Source organism: Oncorhynchus gorbuscha, linkage group LG16 (genome assembly GCF_021184085.1).
Source record: "Oncorhynchus gorbuscha isolate QuinsamMale2020 ecotype Even-year linkage group LG16, OgorEven_v1.0, whole genome shotgun sequence".
NCBI classification, from domain to species: Eukaryota; Metazoa; Chordata; class Actinopteri; order Salmoniformes; family Salmonidae; genus Oncorhynchus; species Oncorhynchus gorbuscha.
The window spans coordinates 7,096,865-7,112,259 of NC_060188.1; the positions used below are offsets into that span (position 1 = coordinate 7,096,865).

Sequence of the window (15,395 nt, forward strand, 5' to 3'; positions counted from 1 at the left end):
AGCCCATCCCAACCCTCAGCCACTCTCAGCCCATCCCACCCCTCAGCCACTCTCAGCCCATCCCAACCCTCAGCCACTCTCAGCCCATCCCACCCCTCAGCCACTCTCAGCCCATCCCAACCCTCAGCCACTCCCAGCCCATCCCAACCCTCAGCCACATCCCACCCATCCCACCCTCTCAGCCCATCCCACCCCTCAGCCCATCCCACCCCTCAGCCACTCTCAGCCCATCCCAACCCTCAGCCCTCCAGCCCATCCCACCCTCAGCCACTCTCAGCCCATCCCACCCCTCAGCCCATCCCAACCCTCAGCCACTCTCAGCCCATCCCACCCCTCAGCCACTCTCAGCCCATCCCACCCCTCAGCCCATCCCACCCCTCAGCCACTCTCAGCCCATCCCACCCCTCACCCATCCCAACCCTCAGCCACTCTCAGCCCATCCCACCCCTCAGCCCATCCCAACCCTCAGCCACTCTCAGCCCATCCCACCCCTCAGCCACTCTCAGCCCATCCCACCCCTCAGCCACTCTCAGCCCATCCCAACCCTCAGCCACTCTCAGCCCATCCCACCCCTCAGCCCATCCCAACCCTCAGCCACTCTCAGCCCATCCCACCCCTCAGCCACTCTCAGCCCATCCCACCCCTCAGCCACTCTCAGCCCATCCCAACCCTCAGCCACTCTCAGCCCATCCCAACCCTCAGCCACTCTCAGCCCATCCCACCCCTCAGCCACTCTCAGCCCATCCCAACCCTCAGCCACTCTCAGCCCATCCCACCCCTCAGCCACTCTCAGCCCATCACAACCCTCAGCCACTCTCAGCCCATCCCACCCCTCAGCCACTCTCAGCCCATCCCACCCCTCAGCCCATCCCAACCCTCAGCCACTCTCAGCCCATCCCACCCCTCAGCCACTCTCAGCCCATCCCACCCTCAGCCACTCTCAGCCCATCCCACCCCTCAGCCCATCCCACCCATCAGCCACTCTCAGCCCATCCCACCCTCAGCCCATCCCAACCCTCAGCCACTCTCAGCCCATCCCACCCCTCAGCCACTCTCAGCCCATCCCACCCCTCAGCCACTCTCAGCCCATCCCACCCCTCAGCCACTCTCAGCCCATCCCAACCCTCAGCCACTCTCAGCCCATCCCACCCCACAGCCCATCCCAATCCTCAGCCACTCTCAGCCCATCCCACCCCTCAGCCACTCTCAGCCCATCCCAACCCTCAGCCACTCTCAGCCCATCCCACCCCACAGCCCATCCCAATCCTCAGCCACTCTCAGCCCATCCCACCCCTCATCCACTCTCAGCCCATCCCACCCCTCAGCCACTCTCAGCCCATCCCACCCCTCAGCCACTCTCAGCCCATCCCACCCCTCAGCCACTCTCAGCCCATCCCACCCCTCAGCCACTCTCAGCCCATCCCACCCCTCAGCCACTCTCAGCCCATCCCACCCCTCAGCCACTCTCAGCCCATCCCACCACTCAGCCACTCTCAGCCCATCCCACCACTCAGCCCATCCCACCGATCACCATAGACCACCCTCATTTGGTTTCAATGTGCCATATATTTTTCAATTGTGCTGTGATTTTTTTTTCAAAATTTCTGAATCTTTCTAATCGTATATTATGCACAGATTGTGAGCTAAAGATAAACCTTTCCTACGAGTATTATATTATTTATTGACTGACTAAGGCTTTCCAAATTACCCAACACTGCTAGTTGTAAGGTTCATTTTAAGTGCATGTTGTGATTTTTTAACCGTTCCTGAACCTGTGACCAGAAACAAGCTACATAGGGGCAATACCAGAATAAATGATCTAGTGATTCTGCCTCTTCGCAACAAAATCTACAGAGCTGAGATCGTTGTATGCTCCATATATATGGCATTCTGTTGGTGGCAAGAATTTTATATAATAATTTAAATTGAAAAACTAAGTATTGACTCAAGTGTAGTTTTTTGCACCAGTTCATAAACCCTATGCCATGGAATTGGTACATGGAAAATCTCCTATTCATTTTGCACCCTGTATGGTGCAGCTGTCAACATTTTTGTCCTCAGATGAAACTGGTATATTATTCTATTTCTGCCAGTTCATTCAGCCAATTTGTATCTTTACTATATGGCAGCAATGTATAGTTTTGATTGGCAGTGTTTAAATGGGCATGATGCCTCTCAATATGCTACATGTATTATAGTTCTTACTAAGAGTATACATTCCATTAGATTAGAATATACAGTATAAATTCAGTATTCAGCTGACATGAATAAACATGGGATATTACTGTTTTAATTCATGTTTTGTTTATTTAGAGTAATAATACCCAAAACTATTTTCCTTTAATATGAACAAACAGTGGAGGATCCATTCACTCATTAGCGAAAATCTTTGTTCATTTTCAGGTTGAAAAGACACGGGCAGAAAAAAAGCAATGCAAATCACATTCAAAACATGCAATAAAGTGGGAAAAAAGGCAATAATCACAAGCAGAGTGAGAAGCCAGGTTACCCACTAAAGATTGTCAACATAACATCCTAAATTTGAATAGTAATCATAAAATAACCTGGGATATTGTTCTGTTGCTTGTCCATTTCATGAGCTAAATTAAATCAAAACGGATATCAAAACAAATCATTTCTCAAATTAAAAAAATCTGTGGCAGGGAATATCCAATCACTTTTCTGATATAACTTTTCTTTTAAAGGGGAAATCTGTGGCAGGGAATATCCAATCACTTTTCTTATATAACTTTTCTTTTAAAGGGGAAATCTGTGGCAGGGAATATCCAATCACTTTTCTTATATAACTTTTCTTTTAAAGGGGAAATCTGTGGCAAGGAATATCCAATCACTTTTCTGATATAACTTTTCTTTTAAAGGGGAAAACTGTGGCAAGGAATATCCAATCACTTTTCTGATATAACTTTTCTTTTAAAGGGGAAATCTGTGGCAGGGAATATCCAATCACTTTTCTGATATAACTTTTCTTTTAAAGGGGAAATCTGTGGCAAGGAATATCCAATCACTTTTCTTATATAACTTTTCTTTTAAAGGGGAAATCTGTGGCAGGGAATATCCAATCACTTTTCTTACATAACTTTTCTTTTAAAGGGGAAATCTGTGGCAAGGAATATCCAATCACTTTTCTGATATAACTTTTCTTTTAAAGGGGAAACCTGTGATTGGTATACACATTTTTGGCAGGGGTGACTGTTTGGTTTGAATTCAGCTCTGTTGAATAAAACCCAGTCCTATAGTATATTGCGGTAAGACAGGTTAAAAACAACAAATGAAACAGGGTGAATAATGGGAGTGGAGAAGACACAGTATGAAACGAATGCAGTTCATTCAATTGCACTCCTCATTGATACTTATTTGGTCCTTGGCAACTATTAAAACATTTATATTACTAACACAAAGCAGCACACTCACCAAATGTAGTTATTCATCAACTGGCATCTTTGGTCCTTGAGAGCTCTCATCAAAGGAAGTATGGCAATGTATAGGATTCTTTGGGCTCACCATGTATATTTGCTCATCAATAGCACTTTCTGCATTACATTTGTATTACTTGGCCCATTAAAAACCATTAAAGAAAGTTCTCAAATTGGGCAAAATTGCAGTTTTGTAGACAATCTTAGGTAATGCATTGAGGACATACAAATGAGCAATTTCCATTCAAAAAATATTCCTACAACCACCATACAATGTACCACAGGGAGGAAAGTTACATCATACAAACATACAAGTTCTGAACTTTTAGGTTTACAAGCTTAGCCTCCCACCCAGCCCCAATTCAATGTCAACATTCTACAATGGATCCAAAGATGAAACAGCATATTCAGATCAGATGCTTCCAGGTACTGGGTCATAACATTACAGCTTCGCCAGCATTGGAGTTCAGTGGTTATATATATATATATATATTGTCCAGTCCCAGTACAGGCTTGGTTGATTCAATAGAAAGCTACAGTGGCATCTCTAGCTGCAGGCCAACTTCCTATCATGTTTAGCAGAACGAAGGTTCAATGAACATGGGGTGATCCTGTGGTCCAGTTCCAATACTGTTGATGGTTTATGGATGGAAGGGTGTTGGTGTTGAGGGTGTTGGGTGGTGTGTGCCAACAGTGTTGAGTTTGGATTATGGAGTAAGAGAAGGTTGTCTAGTCCCTGTATTGTTGTAGAGAGTAATGTTGGCTAGGGGTTGTTTGTTGCAGACATTATTTCTCACTGGATTGATGAGCAGGGAGTTTGTATGGACCAGTCTGTAGAGGCTCAGAGCTGACTCCGACTATGGCGATTGGATGAATGGCTAGCATATTGCCAATTGGGCAGAGGCAGAATGTTTTTTGGTGATGTCAGTTGGAGTGATCCCTCCCCTTTCACAGACTGGTGCTCTCTGATTGGATCTCAGGGTCCAAGGGTGGGGTTGGATAGGGGGAGGGCTCATGACCAGCAGAGCTCTCCCCTTGTATGTCCACCATAATTTCAGGGATAAGGGCTCGGCCAATCCCCTTCAAGTTCAGGCTGGCATCTATAGAAGACATTTAGATTGACAGGTAAGTGATCAATCAGGCAAAACACAGCCTACTAGGGTTAGGATTAATTACATTTTAATTCAGGCAATTCAGAGGATAAAATTAAATTCCAGTTTAAGAATTGAGAAGTGGTATTTATTAGCCAATTCAGGAGATACATTAAAATTCAAGTTCAAGAATTGAGAAGTGGTATTTATCGTTTTCAATTATGATTTTTCGATTTCAGATCACTTCCCGAATTGATGCAATTGACCTTAACCCTGTAGTACACCACTATCAGTCTGCAGCAAGAAGCTCTACAGAACAGACAGAGGCACACACATCAGTCACCACACACATCAGTCACCGAACAGACCATATCCACACCTCAAACCTAAGGAAAGCACACAAACTCTGCATACTGGAGAAAAGACACCAAGGATTTGTCATATTGTAAAATATATATATACAAATAAAAATAAAAGGAAATATATTTGACTATGACAGGAAAGTTGAATGCCACTTTTGCATACTGGAGAAAAGACACCAAGGATTTGTCATATTGTAAAATAAATATATATATATAATAAAAAAGGAAATACATTTGACTATGACAGGGAAGTTGAATGCCACGGTCTAGTCACAGTTCGTACATTTTCCGATGTGGGAAATGTGATTTCAATAACAGAGTTACTTGGAGAGTATTGCTGATATGTTACTCTGAAATGCTAGAAGTGCATCACCTGGGTTCTGGAGTGCTTCAAAGAAATTAAAGCCAAATCCAGTCATTTAGATGGTCTGGACATGAATTTTCAATTATCCCACAACTATTTGCTTTTATGCAGATTCATTCTAAAGTTAATGTCCAGGCCTTCTATTACACTGCTCAAAAAAATAAAGGGAACACTTAAACAACACAATGTAACTCCATGTCAATCACACTTCTGTGAAATCAAACTGTCCACTTAGGAAGCAACACTGATTGACAATACATTTCACATGCTGTTGTGCAAATGGAATAGACAACAGGTGGAAATTATAGGCAATTAGCAAGACACCCCCAATAAAGGAGTGGTTCTGCAGGTGGTGACCACAGACCACTTCTCAGTTCCTATGCTTCCTGGCTGATGTTTTGGTCACTTTTGAATGCTGGCGGTGCTTTCACTCTAATGGTAGCATGAGATGGAGTCTACAACCCACACAAGTGGCTAGGGTAGTGCAGCTCATCCAGGATGGCACATCAATGTGAGCTGTGGCAAGGAGGTTTGCTGTGTCTGTCAGCGTAGTGTCCAGAGCATGGAGGCGCTACCAGGAGACAGGCCAGTACATCAGGAGATGTGGAGGAGGCCGTAGGATTGCAACAACCCAGCAGCAGGACCGCTACCTCCGCCTTTGTGCAAGGAGGAGCAGGAGGAGCACTGCCAGAGCCCTGCAAAATGACCACCAGCAGGCCACAAATGTGCATGTGTCTGCTCAAACGGTCAGAAACAGACTCCATGAGGGTGGTATGAGGGCCGAATGTCCACAGGTGGGGGTTGTGCTTACAGCCCAACACCGTGCAGGACGTTTGGCATTTGCCAGAGAACACCAAGATTGGCAAATTCGCAGTCATGGTGTCAGTCATGGTGTCAGTCATGGTGTGGGGTGGCATTTCTTTAAGGGGCAGCACAGCCCTCCATGTGCTCACCAGAGGTAGCCTGACTACCATTAGGTACCGAGATGAGATCCTCAGACCCCTTGTGAGACCATATGCTGGTGCGGTTGGCCCTGGGTTCCTCCTAATGCAAGACAATGCTAGACCTCATGTGGCTGGAGTGTGTCAGCAGTTCCTGCAAGAGGAAGGCATTGATGCTATGGACTGGCCCGCCCGTTCCCCAGACCTGAATCCAATTGAGCACATCTGGGACATCATGTCTCGCTCCATCCACCAACGCCACGTTGCACCACAGACTGTCCAGGAGTTGGCGGATGCTTTAGTCCAGGTCTGGGAGGAGATCCCTCAGGAGACCATCCGCCACCTCATCAGGAGCATGCCCAGGCATTGTAGGGAGGTCATACAGGCATGTGGAGGCCACACACACTACTGAGCCTCATTTTGACTTGTTTTAAGGACATTACATCAAAGTTGGATCAGCCTGTAGTGTGGTTTTCCACTTTAATTTTGAGTGTGACTCCAAATCCAGACCTCCATGGGTTGATAAATTTGATTTCCATTGATCATTTTTGTGTGATTTTGTTGTCAGCACATTCAACTATGTAAATAAAAAAGTATTTAATAAGAATATTTCATTCATTCAGATCCTGGATGTGTTATTTTAGTGTTCCCTTTATTTTTTTGAGCAGTGTATTTGACTTAGGTAAGAAATAGGAAGTAGAGTACCGACTGCACCGTCAGTATCAGACTGGACCATCTCTTGGACTATCCCAGGGGTGTTAAGAGTGGTTAGTTAACAAGGGTCGCTGTAAGTAGCCTTCAACCACAGCCATGGCACAACGGGGTGGGAATGACACGCATGTTATTTACTATTGGCAGGCAGGGTTAATGCATTGGGCTCAACCACACACACACACACACGCACACACATGCAGACAAACACACGAGCACGTACGCACACATATGGAGAGCAAGGGGCTGCAACTCAGAGCGTCAGCCAATCATATCCTTACCATTACCTGCCTCTCAATCTCAGCTCACAGGCAGGGCGGCAGCTCACACATCTGCAATATTCCAATATTTACCCATCATGCATTTTAAATTAAATCACCACAATTACAGTGTATGGTGTGCGTGAGGCAATACTAAAGGCAGTGAGACCAGAATCCAAGTGAACAAACACCTTTCATTGTTACATTTCTCTCTCTGTGAGAGTCCTGATGAAATCACACAATGCTCGATTAGCTAGCATTGTCAGCAGCATATGATTTCATTGGCAGTTGGACAGTTAACTGTGTTAATACAGTAGGAAGACGTCCTGTTGTGTTTGCTTTGTGTCACTGTTTAATATCTAATACATTTGTGCATACACTTTTTATGTAGTGCTTTGTGTGTAACTATGTCTGAAACAGACTTAGCCAGAGTTTGAAAAAAAAGATTCTCAAAATGTCCTTCGACTAAAGAAAGAATGCATAGATAACATGCAGTATAATATAATATTAGTGGCCTGAGGGTACACACTTAATGTGTTGTGAAAAGTGTTATGAAATGTCATGTAATATTTTAAATGATTTGAAAGTAAATGAATGCTGTTAGCACAGGCCCAGAGACAGTATCATACACCGAGACAAATTCCTGGCTACAATGTTGAACAGCAACGGTTTTTTCTGATTTAGACTCTGAGCATATAATGGAACGTTTGGCAAACAAGGACATTTCCATTGTGTGTGTGTGTGTGTGTGTGTGTGTGTGTGTGTGTGTGTGTGTGTGTGTGTGTGTGTGTGTGTGTGTGTGTGTGTGTGTGTGTGTGTGTGTGTGTGTGTGTGTGTGTGTGTGTGTGTGTGTGTGTGTGTGTGTGTGTGTGTGTGTGTGTGTGTGTGTGTGTGTGTGTGTGTGTGTGGAAATAGGGCCAACAGTACATCAGTATGTGCTACTGCAATACCGTGTCTGAGTCAGCCAGGGAGCCTCCTGCTCTGCTTGAAACCTTGAGAGTTCCTACTAGGAAAACTGCCACACACACCCACACACTCCTCTGTTGAGATGAGTTTCCAGCTCGGATTATTATGTGAAGCTAATGAAGGAGCTGATTGGTGAATAATAGACTGAAACTCGATCCTTCTTTTAGTCATCCCTCCATCCTTCCTTTCTCTGGCTGCATTTTAGACTGTGTGTCATACCTTCTAGAGACGTCCTTTCTCACCAGAGTATGGTTCCTTCTTTACCACATGATGTATCATATCTCTGATAGGATATGGGCTGTGACTCTGTCACCTATGACTCACACAGCACATAATGAGAGCTGGATGGAGTCCTCTGTTGTAAGGTATACTGGCCAACTAGCGTACCCAAGTAAGTTTGTGTCATGACAGTTTAATATCCATTATAGTCATGAGTAGGTTGGATTGGGAAAGGATGGACTGTAACTTTACCGGTGATGACCTTGGAGGCAGAGCCGCTGGGCCCGTTGCTGTCGTCATTGGTGGGCGGCTGACGTGGCGGGGGAACTGTAGGTCGGGAGCGTGGCTTCGGAGCCGGCCTGGTGGGGCGAGGGAGGGAGCCAGAGTGGAAGGACGATAGAGGGGTGAAGGGGGTGGAGGTTGGACCATCGTGAGGAGGGGTGCTAGGGGGTGTGGGGGTGTGGGGTGGAGAGGGGTCTGACTCCCCCTGAGACTGAGGGGGCTGTGGGGGAGGGTGGCTGGGGGCGTGGCTGGGGTTTTCTTTACCAGAGTGGCGTCGTGGAGCGATGAGGGGGTAGGGGTTGTTTGGCGTGGGACTGTGGCCAAGGGTGGAGACATTAGCTACAAAGGGGTTGGCCTGTTTGGGTGGGGCAGGGGCTTGCTTTTTAGTACCTGGGGAAGACAAAATAAAACCATGGCTTTAAACTATGAAATCACACTGATCAAAGCACTGATAAGTACGTGAGTTAAAAAGGTCTGAGCTTTCTGTCTGATTTGAATGATGCTATTGTGGTCCTCTGTAGCTCACTTGGTAGAAAATGGTGCTTGCAATGCCAGGAAAGTTGGTTTGATTCCCGGCACCACCCATGTATGCATGCATGACTGTAAGTCGGTGTGGATGAAAGTGTCTGCTAAATGGGATATACTATTTGTAGTACGTTGTGTCAGTCTCTTAAGTGGAAACTACCAGAGGGTGTAGAGAGGTGTGGTTGGGTGGTCAGAGTGTGTTCTCTCACCTCTGCGTCCAATGTGGGGGCTAGGACCCCTGCATCCTGCCTGGGAGTGGGGCGTCCCCACGGTGAGCTGGGAGCCCCCGTTCCTCAGGGGAGCGGGGGTGCTGGTGGGGTCATGGCCAGGGCTGTAGAGATAGAGGACAAACCCACTGTCACCTGTCAGTCTACAAGCCAGGTCTCAATGCAAAGTGATGACATGCGAAAACTGCATCACAGGTCAGGGTTAGTCACTTCCTTGGCAATCATGTATAAGGAACAATTACAGTGACAATTAGCCAGTTACATGAGTCAAATCATAACATGGAAAGATTAAAGACAATTACATCTCTCAAATCACATTGTGTTTCCAACTGACACAAAACAGATGCAATAACACTAAAGGAAACACAGGAAGTTCATTCAAGGAAAGTAAAAGTTGCACATGCATTGAGGATAACCAGAGCAGGAGTACCAGGCCATGCTTGGGATGATACCAGCATGGTAAACCAGAGGGCTGTGAGTCAAGAGTTCGGGACAATCACAAAGCAAACATTAGACAACTACATGAAACGCCAAAGCAGACAGGTATGCATGCTTGGGGGAGGGCTGACCAACAGACAGCCACGTGAACGGTCTGGACAGACAAATATTTAGGAAGGTTGGTAGGAAGGCAGACATTTGAGGGAGAAGGACCAGCACCCTGTCTGAGAAGGGATAGGACAATAGACAAGCACCAATAACAAAGCTGCTTCCTGGATCACTAGGAGAGGCCTTTCAACAAACAGCTAAATCATTGGCTTTGGGACATCGGTTTGATTTACAGCATACTTGATTTCATTGGGTGTGATTACAACACACAGTATCAGCCTGCATAGAACAATATGGGACAAGCAAACACAAAGGTCAATGACAGAGTGAGTAGCTGTAGGTTGATCAATCAGGATCGACAGCAGGGCGGCGCGTAACCTTCTGGTTTCTGTTTGGTTGATTGGTGACGGGAGGGGAGGGACTCAGTTTCTGCTTCCTCCTTACCTATTCTCCTCAGCGCTGTGCTGGGTAAGAGGCAGAGGCTGCTGCCCTGTGGCCACCTGGACCTCTGGTGCCCCACCCTGACCCCCACCCCCCCCAGCCAGGCCAGGCTGGCCAGCCTCCGTACTCCCACACAGAGTTTGCTCCTGGGTCTGGGGCTCAGCCACAGGCTGGGTCTGGGTGACTCCTCCAGCCTCTGGCGGTGGTAGAGGGGGCTGGAAGGCGGGCGAAGAAGCATGATGGTGCTGTTTTCTATTTAGAGTGGCAGCTCTACGTGGGGTGGGGGTGGGGTCCCCCAGTTTGTTAGGAGCGGGGCTATACAGAGGGGAGAGGGGAGAGAGTGAGGGGTGAAGACACACCGATGACAACATCAGAGGTGAGAGACAGAGAGAGAGACCGAGAGGAGAGAGACAGACACAGAGACAGAGAGAGACAGAATGACAGAGAAGAGAGAGACACAGAGACAGAGAGAGACAGAATGACAGAGACAGAGAGGAGAGACAGAGAGAGAGAGAGACAGAGAGGAGAGAGACAGAGACAGAGACAGACAGAATGACAGAGACAGAGAGGAGAGAGACAGACACAGAGAGGAGAGAGAGACAGAGAGAGAGAGAGAATGACAGAGACAGAGAGAGAGAGGAGAGAGACAGAATGACAGAGAGAGAGAGGAGAGAGACAGACACAGAGACAGAGACAGAGAGGAGAGAGAGACAGAGAGAGAGAGAGAGAGACAGAATGACAGAGACAGAGAGAGAGAGGAGAGAGACAGAGAGAGACAGAATGACAGAGACAGAGAGGAGAGAGAGACAGAGAGACAGAGAGAGAGAGACAGAGAGGAGAGAGACAGAGAGAGACAGAATGACAGAGACAGAGAGAGAGAGGAGAGAGACAGACACAGAGACAGAGACAGAGAGGAGAGAGAGACAGAGAGAGAGAGACAGAGAGGAGAGAGACAGAGAGAGACAGAATGACAGAGACAGACAAAGAGACAGGGACTGACAGAAAGACAGTTAAAAGAGAGACCACTCCAGAGAGAGAGAGAGAGAGAGAGAAGAATGAGGTATTAACCAAAGGCCTTTACTGAAGCAGAGATCACATGATTCTAGTTCAAGTGAGCTTTGAACTAGTGAACTTTGAGCTCCTTCCATTTCTTACAGCTTGACAACAGAATAGAGTGACAAAACACACAACCAGTAACCTAAAACCTAGGCTTTAATAGAGGTGGCATATAAGGGGTTCAAAGTGTTAAACATTGTTTCCTATTTCAGAATGGTAACACAGCTTGATAAAAGTGTGATTCAATTCAAGACAAGTGAGGGTTAATCCTTATATCTCCTGAAACAATGTGTTAAATTTAAGAACAATTCTTAGGTGAATAAAAGTGTGCTTATTCATCACGTTCACCGCTGGCCTCGGTTTAAACACACGTTTTATTGGTTTGTTTCTTCAATCATCTTACATATCGGTAATACTGTAGTGTTAAAACACACACAAACACATTGGAATGGACTTTCACAAACTGGGATTCTGGATTCACAAACTGTCTCCTTGGGTATAGCTTGGACTTTATTAAGAAGGCAGTGGCATTGGCTGTTCCTGCTCCCCAGCGGGCGTTTCCTTGACTGTGATGGACTCGTCAGCCACTACATAGAGGGCTGAGACGGCCGCTGCCCCTCTGGACTCCTGCCTGGTCAGTGTCCGGGCATGGATGCTGAAACCTGGGCTGGGACGGGGGCTGCTACGGGGGGTAGGACAGGTACCTGTCTTTGCGGGGAGTGTCCCCGTCCACCAGGTTTCCGGGGGCGTCGCCTCTCGAAAGGGCCTGGGTCAGGTTCAGGGGTCATGGCCACGAACATACCCGACACGTTAAAGTCCACGTCTGGTAAGAAGTGAAACACAGAGGTCAGCAAACAAGACAACGGGAATTTCCTGTTCTATGTCGAGTGAGGAGTAACTTAGGAGTAACTTAGGAGTAACATAGTCACTTAGATAAAGACTTTCTGTAACACAATCCCTCCCAGGTTCAAGTAGAGGTCTCTTACCATCTGGGAAGAACCAGTCAGCGTGCTGGATGATGGGTTCTATGATGGCCACCACATGGACCGAGGTAGCAGCAGCCATCTCTGCCAGAGTCCTGAGGACAGAAGGGGAGAGACAGACATCAAGATCAATGAAACATCAAGCTAAATTAACTACTGTACAACACTACCAATGCTATTTGTTTACCTCAAATGAAGGGATGGATTTGTAGAAATAAGTAGACAGGGAAGCTAAGGTACACAATGGTCGCTTTTTGTAGAGAGAAGGTGCTCTTTGGTAAAAGGGGTAAATGGGTCATCAAAAAGAAAGGAGGACCAAGGCACAAATACAGGAAGTGTTATGAATGATATGAAGAGTGCCTTGGTCCTTTCTTTTTGATGCATGGAATGAATGTGTATTCCTCACCCCTCAGTCTTGGACCAGAGCAGGTTGGGTCCCAGCACTATAGCGATGTTACTGGGAGTCATCTTATTCACCTCACTGTCCTGGGCCAGCTTGGCTAGGAACTTTACCAGATACCTGCAAACAAAATCCCAATGGGGTATTGAACCATAGATCTTGTGTGCATCTCATAAATAAATCACTTTTGGGAGCATAGAATTCCAATGGTGGACGATTATGTTTCCAACATTGACACTCACCTGAAGTTGGCCTTGTGGTTCTTTGGCAAACCGTCACATGCCACCCACAAAGCCTGAAGCCTCCTGTCTGGGTCAGACACACTGTACAACACAACATTACATACCCAAATAAGATGGTACACTGTTTCACAGTCTCTATAATAAACACTTGTTGGGTTTGGGTCGTATTCATTAGGACACACCATAGCAAAACGCTTTGCAACGGAAAACGCAAAAAATGATTCATTATTTGCCAAATCCGCGTTTCGGTCCGTTTTATTGTCCGTATCATTGCGTACAGGTGGATATGTAGTATTCTTACTTGGAGGCTTGTGTCCACTCATCATACAGTGAGAAGGTCAAAAGGGGTTCAGGCAGCTCTCTGAGGTAGGACTTCAGGGCTCCTAGACAGAGACAACACAACCACAAATATGGTTCATTATAGTACATGAACTGAATGGGGTTCAGGCAGCTCTCTGAGGTAGGACTTCAGGGCTCCTGGACAGAGACAACACAACCACAAATATGGTTCATTATAGTACATGAACTGAATGGGGTTCAATTGTGCTTTTGGAAGTAATGGGACTGTCCTCCTAAAATCAAATCAAAGTGTATTTGTCACGTGCGCCAAATACAACAGGTGTAGACCTTACAGTGAAATGCTTACTTACAGGCCCTAACCAACAGTACAATTTCCAAGTAAACAAGAGGTATTAATTGAACGATAGATAAGGAAATAAAAAACAACAGTAAACAGACAGTGAATAATAACATTAGTGAGGCTCTATACAGACACTGGTTAGTCAGGCTGATTGAGGTAGCATGTACATGTAGGTATGGTTAAAGTGAGGCTCTATACAGACACTGGTTAGTCAGGCTGATTGAGGTAGCATGTACATGTAGGGATGGTTAAAGTGAGGCTCTATACAGACACTGGTTAGTCAGGCTGATTGAGGTAGCATGTACATGTAGGGATGGTTAAAGTGAGGATCTATACAGACACTGGTTAGTCAGGCTGATTGAGGTAGCATGTACATGTAGGGATGGTTAAAGTGAGGCTACAGAGTAGCAGCAGTGTAAAGAGGGGTTGGGACACACACACACACACAACGCAAATAGTCCGGGTAGCCATTTGAATACCTGTTCAGGAGTCTTATGGCTTGGGGGTAAAAGCTGTTGAGAAGGATTTTTGTCCTAGACTGGCAGTGCGGTACCGCTTGCCTTGCGGTAGTAGACAGAACAGTCTATGACTGGGGTGGTTGGGGTCTTTGACAACTTTTAGGGCCTTCCTCTGACACCGCCTGGTGTAGAGGTCCTGGATGGCAGGAAGCTTGGCCCAAGTGATGTACTGGGTCGTACCCTCTTTACGACTGTCTTGGTGTGCTTGGACAACACTAGTTTGTTGGTGAAGTGGACACCAAGGAACTTGAAGCTTTCAACCTGCTCCACTACAGCCCCGTCGATGAGAATGGGGGCGTGCTCGGTCCTCCTTTTCCTGTAGTCCACAATCATCTCCTTGGTTACGTTGAGGGATATGTTATTATTCTGGCACCACCCGGCCAGGTCTCTAACCTCCTTCCTATAGGCTGTCTCGTCGTTGATCAGGCCTACCACTGTTGTGTCATCTGCAAACTTAATGATGGTGTTGCAGTCGTGGGTGAACAGGTAGTACAGGAGGGGACTGAGCACGCACCCCTGAGGGACTCCACTGTTGAGGATCAGCATGGCAGATGTGTTGCTACCTAACCTCACCACCTGGGGGTGGCCCGTGAGGAAGTCCAGGATCCAGTTGCAGAGGGAGGTGTTTAGTCCCAGGATCCTTAGCTTAGTGATGAGCTTTGAGAGTACTATGTGTTGAATCCTGAGCTGTAGTCAATGAATAGCATTCTCACGTAGGTATTCCTTTTGTCCAGGTGGGAAAGGGCAGTGTGGAGTGCAATACATGTTGTGGAGTGTGGAGTGCTTGAAACATGTTGGTATTACAGACTTAGTCAGTGACAGGTTGAAAATGTCAGTGAAGACACCTGCCAGTTGGTCAGCACATGCCCAGAGCACACATCCTGGAAATCCTTCTGGTCCCACAGCCTTGTGTATGTTGACCTGTTTAAAGGTCTTACTCACATCGGCTACAGAGAGCGTGAACACACAGTTACCTGGAACAGCTGATGCTCATGCATGCCTCAGTGTTGCTTGCCTCGAAGCGAGAATAGAAGTGATTTCGCTCGTCTGGTAGGCTCATGTCACTGGGCAGCTAGTGGCTGTGCTTCCCTTTGTAGTCTGTAATAGTTTGCAAGCCCTGCCACATAAGACGAGTGTCGGAGCCGGTGTAGTACGATTCAATCTTAGCCCGATGTTGGCGCTTTGCC

At 46.7% G+C, this 15,395-nt stretch overlaps 1 protein-coding gene across 1 annotated transcript in view; it reads right to left on the reverse strand.

Annotated features, from left to right (window-relative positions):
* Positions 1-3,137: 3,137 nt before the first annotated feature.
* arhgap17b (Rho GTPase activating protein 17b) overlaps positions 3,138-15,395 on the reverse strand; it is a gene marked incomplete in the record, with an annotated part of 46,233 nt that continues 33,975 nt past the window's right edge. The window contains 9 exon segments of the mRNA XM_046303844.1: positions 3,138-4,534; positions 8,601-9,020; positions 9,365-9,486; positions 12,130-12,170; positions 12,172-12,248; positions 12,412-12,503; positions 12,815-12,928; positions 13,051-13,131; positions 13,352-13,433. Of these exon segments, the coding sequence (XP_046159800.1) occupies positions 4,383-4,534; positions 8,601-9,020; positions 9,365-9,486; positions 12,130-12,170; positions 12,172-12,248; positions 12,412-12,503; positions 12,815-12,928; positions 13,051-13,131; positions 13,352-13,433 (1,181 nt within the window).